The 9,504-nt window shown below is 44.7% G+C and overlaps 1 protein-coding gene across 1 annotated transcript; it reads right to left on the minus strand.

Annotated features, from left to right (window-relative positions):
* Window positions 1–1,808: 1,808 nt before the first annotated feature.
* LOC127308654 (amino acid transporter AVT1C) lies at window positions 1,809–7,427 on the minus strand. The gene is made up of 11 exons (XM_051339537.2): window positions 7,135–7,427; window positions 5,398–5,735; window positions 3,949–4,163; window positions 3,808–3,831; window positions 3,513–3,693; window positions 3,120–3,339; window positions 2,905–3,040; window positions 2,629–2,791; window positions 2,479–2,522; window positions 2,335–2,397; window positions 1,809–2,150 (listed from the first exon to the last, which is right to left on the minus strand). The coding sequence occupies exons 1-11, from the start codon at window positions 7,329–7,331 to the stop codon at window positions 2,055–2,057; spliced, it is 1,677 nt and encodes a 558-aa protein (XP_051195497.1). The 5' UTR covers window positions 7,332–7,427; the 3' UTR covers window positions 1,809–2,054.
* Window positions 7,428–9,504: the final 2,077 nt, after the last annotated feature.

Here is a 9,504-nt window from a genome sequence, read left to right on the forward strand (position 1 = left end):
CTTCCCCCTCTCGTGCGCCTCCCCTCCCGTCGATGCATGAGCTGTCACCGAGCAAAGCCCTGATGGCGTGGTGGCGGCGGACATCCTCGACTGCGACATGGCACGGGGGCGCGGATCTCACGGCGGTGGTGGCGTTCGCATGGCCTGGTTGATGGTGGTGCCGTGGAACGACGACAGCTAGTGATACCCGACAACCCTTCATCGACGGCGGACGACAGCGGGCGGTGGCGGTGGTCCGAGCCCGATCTAGGATTCTAGGCCATGGCTACACTTTACTGCAACATCGTCAACGAACGGCTTCACAGTGGATTTTGGGCTAGTTTCACGCCACGAGGACGCCAAGGGCAGCTGCCATCGGAATAGTGGTGTTGGTCTCCTCCTCCGTCGGAGGTCGGAGGCATGTTGGTCTCGAAGGCGAGTTGGGGAAGCGGGGATGCCAATGAAAACTGAGCCCCCCCCCCCCCCCCCCCCCAACTCCGGTCAAGGTGGGCGATGGCGAACCTTGTTGAAGGCATCGCCATTGTAGCCCGTGTTCACCTAGTCATGCCGCTCCAGGGGAAACCTAAGATCTGTGGATTGGATGATGACGATGGTCCCACATCGTTTCCCTCATGAGGGCAACATTCTTGGAGTTGTTCACGGCCAGAGGGACCAATGGACGTTTTTGGTGGCGGCTGAGCTGGATTGCATCTTTTACATCGACGTCGATGAGTCTTGACAGCGTGGTCTTGGCGACAGACCGTGTGTTGATGGGTTTGCGCTGGGAAGGGCGATGTCTGGTGTCGTGGCGACGTCGTTAGCAAGATCACCGAAGTTTATGTGGATCTTTAACCCTGAAGATTGCTCGGAGGTTCAATGGCGGATTGGCGGTGGCAGCTTTTGTGGCGTGTGCGACACGTGCCCGCTAAGAGTTTACTTATCCGGATGTAAGCTCTCGTTTCACCTAGAGTGCGTCTCATGCAGAGGCTCTAGCTGCCCCATTTCGAAAAAATGTTCTTTCTCGCTGCTTTGATGGAACAAATGCCTGAAAAGGATCCAAACAGTGTCATTTCAGTTAATTGGAACTTCAGTAACAGGTTAACAGCCGAATAATTTTACAGCTGCAAGGAGAGACATGAAGAGTGCTACAGCATTCTATCCCCTCGGCTGTTGATGATTAATATACCTTCAGAATTGCAGAAATCTCTCCTTCGAGCAGGGTTGACATTCCTTAGCTAGCATCAAACAAGTGCTATGTATATGCAAAATACTCTAATCAGCAACTAAGATTCTCATATATAATAACTGAAAAGAAAATTAGGTTAGCAACACAAGCATGTGTTTCTAACTCAGCTTCGGCGGAAGAAAACCACGATTGCATCAGAGGAGATTCAGCAGAAGGGATTGGCAGCTCCGTCCCAGTTACAATAAACTCCTTTCGCATTCAAAATTTTCTTCTGCAGTTTTTAACAGGGGTGACTTCATACGTTAAGGAACTCTGCACTATATTTAGAGCAGACATACGCCAAGGGCAATGGAATCCTCAGAAATCAACCCCGTGGTGTAATCTTCAGGGTTGAAGCATCAATCCTGTCTATGGCTGTCTGAAGCAGGCGGCCCTACTGGCAAATATGGATATGCTCGTCGACTTAGTGATCAATACAGACGGGATTACTCCTGAATTCAAATTTAGCATCTTGAGAAACTCTTATTTTCAGTTGCAGTAGTTTGCACTTTGAAGTGAGCAACCACCGATATATACATTGTTGTGTTTACCATATCCTTCAAATTCAATACATATTTACGGTTTTCTCAATCGAATGAGAAAATAGCCGGCAAAACCAAGAATTTGATTAAAAATCCATCAACACATAACCTTATCATACATGCATGGAGTAGCCACAAAATAAATAAAAATACAAGTTTAATTCTACATCATATATCGATGGGTTTGACTTTACTGCTGGGCAAAATTTATATGCTCTGCTCATAGATATGCTTAATTACATGTATAGTAATGTAGTTGAGCAAGCAAATCTTCTCTATCATGTGTGTAGGGGAGGAATACTGAGGGGTCAGATGTAGTTCTGGATAATCCCGGATACGGATGAGTATGTCCCCACGCAAGCACAGGTAACACCTACAACGATGATGAATGAGCAGGCCACAACCTGTAAAATAGTTTTTCAGTTACGCACTGCCTTCCTCTGTATATAATCTCATCATACGTACGTATCTGCTAAATGCAAGTAAGTTTATTTGAGAATATCAGCATAATATGATTTAATAACCCTTTTTCTGTTATGCCTGCATACAATAGATGTATATATATGTAGCACTGGAAATTTTGTGTACCTGATGCCAAGTCGCTTTTGCCTTAAGGATGGCCAAAAAGCATGCACATGGTAGGATGTAGGTCTGAAATCAAATCATATTTTAGTATCTCACCAATCACTGACCAAGTAGTCACATCTCAAGTAATAATCAGGGAAATCTTACCACAAGCATGGCGAATAAAGAACCTATCAGAGCCATCACCAGTGCTGTAAACATATATATCAAAAACAGAGGTCAATGGATGATTGAATCCTCGTGCTACTACTGTCCAGTGTGTCAATGATGTATTAGGACCAAAGAAAATGAACTAACCGAAGAAGGGAACCAACAGAGCAACGGCCAGGGTTGAGATCACCAGGGCTGATCTAAGCAAAATTACGTTTGAGTACTTCTGCTGGCTTCGTGGCAGCAACTCTTCCAAACTCATAGCCAGTGGGGTTATCGTTAACGCATATTTGGTAATTGGATTTGCCACCTGCAACAGAAGTCAAGAGAAAAGTCAGCATGGCTGAGAATGAGGCAAAACCTGTCTAATGTGCTCAGTACAGAGAAGTGAGCCTCTAAAATAGTGTAGACAAGAGCAATCACCGTAGCCCAAATGGCAATCTTGGAAACCACCAGATTCTGTGGTAAGTTAAGTGTGAACTGGGACTCCGTGGATTCACCGAACATTTTGTACCCCATCACCGCAGCGGAAGTAAACAAAACGGTGGAAAATGCAATGCTAAAAATAAGCACAAACCAAATATGAGTACTGAATTTCCCCAAAAAACAGCGTACATAGGTTAAAGTTAGGAAATTACCAAGTGAACATGATGGAAGGAAACTGGTTGCGATTCTTCAGAGAAGAATATATGTTTGGGAACACCCCATGCCCTGAGTAGCAATAACCATACAATCCGATTGCAATAGGGATTCCTGGAACGTTTAACGTTGACCCCTTGTTCTCAAAGCCGACGTTATCAACTACCCCAACCCAGAATAGGCAGATAACTAAAAGGACTGTTGCAACAACACCTCCAGCTGCAAAGTACAAGCAAAATATCATTGTGAGAACTGATGTGCGATACATATACATGGCACAGGGTATAGTTGAATAACATGTGGAGCATACCCACAAATCGTGATAATTGCTAATTCTCTAAATAAACCTAGGCCGAGTAGCATTAAGATAGAAGCAATAAGTGAACAGAGACCTGAAATGTAGCTCAGACAGGTAAGGTCACGGAGCCAAGTGGTCGGCATGACAACAAGGGTGGTCAAGATCGCAAAGAATACATGTGATTTTAGCGTCAAGCTCCCAATGGATATGTGTACATCGGGGAATAACTTCGATAAATTGTCGCTTTCCAATATCAAATACTCGATGCAACAGGCCTGCGAGAATAGAGTAAGAATCAGGTACTGCATTGTAAAGCTTTCAAATGTTGTTATTGCAGAGAAGCAAGAAAATATCCCGATTGAAATGGCTGGTTGTTAATGGGTACTTACATACAGTTCCACATACAGGATTATCTGCAGAAAGAGTGAAGACACAGACAAGGTAAAAAAAAAAAAAAACAAGTTAGCAGAACAGCATTTGTTGATTGAAATGTGCCTGAATAGGTAAATATGTGAAGGAGGATATTTTACCGAGATGGCTATACGACCGGTGGTGCCAAAAGCAGCATGACCAATATCCGGGTATGTCTGAAGGCCATCCGTGCTATCCAGGCAACGGCGCAGGAGTACACCAGTGTACCATGCGAGCACCGCAAATACACCTAGTATCACCAACCCGAGCCAGCCCCCTTCCTTAATAGCGTACGGTGTCGATAGGATTCCAACACCGCATAGCACATTTATTCCTGCATATTGAACAAAATGTTTTTACTGAACTAAGTGACAATAGCAGTTTATTATCAAGAGGTTGAAGACTTATGAATGATGAAAATAGTATCCTTCAGGTTCAGTAAAAATGTTACAGATATTTAAAAATTAAAAATACCGCGGGGGGGGGGGGGGGGGGGGGAGGCTCGAAGCCTGGCTGCTGGTTACGTGTGACTGCATGTCTACCACTCGGGCACAGGAGAGTTCACAATATTACATGTATTTCAAAGCAGACCTTCAAACTAGAAGTTCTACTGTTTATTTTCTGGCGACATGTTATTCTTCAGCAGAAATATATTACGGACAGTAAATTTAACTCCTTGCGTTGAGAAAATAAATAATGCAGTCATAGATCCACAATTTTTGTAAGGAAGTACTTCTGCATAACATGGTTTGTCTTGAAGCAACAGTACAGCCTCCAGATCTATCTTCGATGTGACAACCGTCACATGGTTGTGCTGACTCATCAACCATGTGATGTCCCTATTAGTATGGAGAACAGGAAGAAAAAACAAAATGGTGGATCTGTGATGCGGTGTATCGACAAAGTGAGTAGACCTTACTCAATAATACATAATTGACATTTGGTGTACCGTGTACTTGATGCTTTCTGCTTCAACTGTCAAACATTGGGGTCAGAGGAGCTTATCAAAACAATTTATGAACTAATTAATGGTTCGAGTCGATATTTAGCGGTATATAAAACTGTAAATTGGTCAAAACGTGCAGAGCAATTACAGCTACTTCAAACATTGACATACTAAAACAGCGTGATCTGAACGAAAACAGTGTCTGATATGTATGCAGATCCTTCAAAATGTAATGCTCTTAGATTTTTTGTTATTTTGGACTGGTGCATACTACGTATAGTTTTTGTCAGCATAAAACTATGGAGCGTAAAAATGTCTAACTGCAGCATCAGTACAATGAACTTGGAAATTGGTCTGTCGGACCAGGAAACGCGTCTAGGTTAAGAAACCTGATATTCAGCAATGGTACAACACAAGGATATCCTGCAGTGCCAATAACTGGGGTCCCAAATTTCTTATGCTCTACTCTTCAGGACAGCCGTACACGCATGTAATTTGTAGTTGAATCTATTGATTGATGTGCTTGTATCGACCAATGTCTCTCAGTAGCATTTCTTTTCACTTCAGCATGCAGAACACACATCCACAAAATTAATTCATATCCCTGAGTTTAGGTGCTTACCATTCATCGCTCCCTGGGTGTAAGAGCATTGCTGATAGGGAGAAGGCCCATGACCAATCACCGGCGCCTTCTGATCCTCTGGAATCTGCTGCAGGGACGGTTTCTTCGACGGCAGAAGGTACTGAGAACTCTTGCGGATATCTTCTTGCTGCTGCTGTTGTTGCTGTTCATCGCTTGTTGTCGGGCGTAGGAGCGGCTTGACGAGGTTAGAGATGACCTCGGGGGTTTTGCCTCGAAAAGAGGAGTGGAGGAAGGAGTTGGAGATTCTGCTTAGGGTTGGCGTCCCCAGGAAACTCAGGCTGGGTGATTGCACGCTGCTGAGAATGTCGATGGATTGCCTGTTGAAATACAAGAGAAAGAGAGAGGAAATGTTATTAAGATGAGATCAATTTAGCAGGGCAGAAGATGTAGATCTATCCATGTGTTTCCAAGAGTAAACAAAAGCACGTCAGCTCAGGAAGATGTAGAGAACGTTTTTAGTTTTTCCCAGACCATTTACTTAACAAAATGCCATCAAAATTCTTCCTAGAAAAGGTGTTATTAAGATGAGCTCAGCAGATGAAAGTGATGATGCAATATGAATGTTCAGTCAGCCATTCTTCTCCAGACTTCGTATTATTGCAATGGGAAGAAACAGCTATCAATATTAATACATTGTTTCAGTCGAACAGTTTTTATGTTGAACTTGCAATCATCTAAAACTACCATGCCACTTCATCATGTGCTTGCTGTTACCAACAACCGCGTTACTGCATTCTGGGAGGCAAGCAATAAAGTTAGCAGGGCAGAAGATGTAGATCTACCCATGTGTTTCCAAGAGTAAATAAATCACGTCAATGCAAGAAGATGCAGAGAACGTTTTCAGTTTTTTCCCAGACCATTTAGTTAACAAAATGCCATAAAAATTCTTCCTAGAAATGGTGTTTCTTAATAAACTAGTTAAGGCATAAATGGAAACATGGAACCACGTCACGCAAAAGCAAAGTGTTAAGTCTTGTACAATTGAAAATAAGTCTTCCTAGAAAAACAACCTTACTCTATTTATAGAAAATACTACTATATTAGCTAAGTCGCATTTGAGAATACAGCATGCAAAAGGAGAAACAGCAGATGAAACGAGGAAGTAGGTTTATGACAGCTAGGTGGTGCTGGTCCACCACAGGTCTGAGCTGGGTTGATATGGTTAAAATCTACAGCTAATGTTATGGCAGGGTGTTATTATCCCAACCAAAATTGTCGTGATGGGACAACATTAATGGAAATAATAATAACCACTTGTCTGGAGACAGGTACAGGTACTATCTGGGATGATTTTTAAGGTAAGTAATAATGCTGTTTGCGCCAAGCACAAATCCAACTTTTCCTCCACTCTGAACTGATGGGGATCCATTACTTGCCACGTCAGCAGCCGTGCAGATCCGTAGATAACGGGATTGAATAGCAGAGCTGTATTCTGCTCCGCTGAAAGAAAACATCGGTGTTTCATTCAGTGCTAATTAGTACAGTATTCCTTGTTGTTTGACCTTCGTTTCTTCATCGCAAGAGTGGCAGCCGGCTGCTCATGCATAACAAATTTGCTCGGAATGGTCGGGTCTCAATTGCGCATAGATAGAGAAGAACATGTGCAGTAAAAACGCAGATGGGGAATTTCGTACTGGAACTTTGAGTTTCGGTAGATCGAGTTCACTGAAACGCGGCAAGCAGTAGATGGGAAACGGAGGGGAGGGTGGACTGTACCTGTAGCTCTGTGGCCATTGGTTGGTGTAGGAGTTGGGGTGGCTGCCGTCCCCGCCTCCGGCGCGCGGGGTGGCGCAGGAGGAGGAGTCCGAGGAGGACCCATCGTCGCCGGCGCCGGCGTCATTGTGGGTGGGATCCTCCTCGTCGTCATCGCTCTCGATGATGAAGCTGCGCTCCTCGCCCAGCAAGCTCTTCATCTTGGAGACAGCAGGCGCAGACAGAGTACGGAGAGAGATGGGGTGAGCGACGACAGGCGTGGCAAGGGACAGGGTAGGGAGAGAGCCAAGGGGGTGAGCTGGTCGCCTTGCCTGGTTTTATACAACGGGAGAAGAGGGAAGGCAATTTTTGCTATCGGGTGCCACAACATGACAACACCCCTATATGCACCAGAAAATTTAGTAATTTTAAATAAAAATTCAGATATTTTTTGGAATCAAATATGATCAAGTATGTTTGGCCAAAGAATTAATTCCCGTTCACTGCAGACAATTTTTTTTGTATGTATACCCGTACAATACATTATTGTCTTTGATTCAGAAATTTATTTATTTTTGGCATTTTTTGAATCACTGTTTTTTTATGTATAGGGTGCGCCCTGATGTGCACCGATGTATTTGTTACAGATGTATAGACCCCTTTCTTGTATATCCATAGTGCATGTACTGACCTTTGACCCTATGTGAATACCAGTTGCCTATTCACAACAGTATTTTTTTCAGAGAAGAGAGACAATTCCACCATCGAAACCTAGGCCCACAATTTCAGCCAAAGCTTGAAAAGCCCTCCATGCCCAAGAGTATATCCAAATTGTGCGAACTTGTCATTTTTCTATCTTTTCCTTATACATTCTTGATTTATATTATTACTTTATATTTTATCATAACAAATACCTTGGCATGCAAATAAATTCAACAACTATTCAAATTGTCAAATGATAAATTTAGATGTCGTCTCGGTCCACATGAATCAAGCCTAAACTTCGTTGGTATGGGCCTATTGCACGTGACAAAGTTCAATCCTCATGTATATACGTATTTGGGTTGGGGCCCCTAGTACTCGGGGGCCTATGCGGTTGTACCGGATGCACTGGCTCAGGGTTGACCTTGATTGTGCAGACACCGGTGGCAATTGCCAATCTTCAGCACACAACGTTGCCGAGACGCTCACCACTAGAATAGGAGAAGACCTCCATCGTCGCTAGAACCGAAGAAGCGCCATTGCGATCAAGGATTTTTTAGTCGAAGGCCATGCCTACCGCATGCGGCGAGGCACAGATAGTTGTGTCATGTCGGTCGGGGATTTTTCATGTGCCTTCCCAACCCTAGATCTGCGACCTCCAGTAAACTTAGTCGAGAGATCATGCATGTCAGATCCACCCTCCACAAACCACCTTCCATGATTCAGGGTCGCCATCTTCAACCACACGCTAGCGTCGTCACAACCACGGGTCGCACCCGCTAGACGGCTCCTCGACAAATCCTCCCTCATCCAACATGCCAAGGATATCGTCCTTCGGTCCCTTTCGATGCACTGTGGAAGCCAAGGTGACGGCCTCCAGCGGTGAAGCTGGTGTTGGTCCTCCTCCTATGACATGTGGATGGCAAGGAGGCGACGGTTGTGTGCCATGGTTCAGTGGCATGTAGGCGTTTTAACCCTCCTACCATGCCGCACCCTGCTCGATCAGTTGTCTGGGGACCTACGATCCTCGAAATTATGCGTGGCTGAGTATTGGAGGTGAGGTTAGCCTTATGGTTGGCTATGCAATCCACAATGATGGTGACACCCATGGCCCATGGGTGCCTTCTTCCTCCTTGCAGGCGCCATCAAGTTAACTTCCCCTCCACACACACACACACACACATATATATATATATATATATATATATATATATATATATATATATGGAAAATAGTGGGCTACCATGGGTGGTAGCTATGCATATGCATCCAGCCATTAGATCATGTATAGAGAGCATGAATTTGCGTCGAGAGAGCATAAAATCCAAACGGAATAATTCAACACCGTCACACCGTTTGGAAAAAAAAGCATCTCCACAAGTAAAAAAAAAAAAGCATCTCCACTCCATAAAAATAGTACCACGGGATAACGAGATCTGGATGTGCTTCCCTTCCGACCGTGCCTCCATGGGCCTCGGCCATTCTCACTCCTTCTCCTCCGACTGCGGCGGCGCATCCACCCATATCCCTCCTCTCTACTTCCCCTCTCCATCTAGTGCAGCGAAACGACGGTCAGGAGAGGAGCGATGCGGGACTGGAAGCGAAGCAGTGAAGGTATGGTTTTGCGGCGGCGGCGGCCGGGATGCTTCGGTGCCGGCAGTTGGATGGGACGGCGGTCAGAGCACCCGCGCC

Source organism: Lolium perenne, chromosome 6 (genome assembly GCF_019359855.2).
Source record: "Lolium perenne isolate Kyuss_39 chromosome 6, Kyuss_2.0, whole genome shotgun sequence".
Lineage (NCBI taxonomy): Eukaryota > Viridiplantae > Streptophyta > Magnoliopsida > Poales > Poaceae > Lolium > Lolium perenne.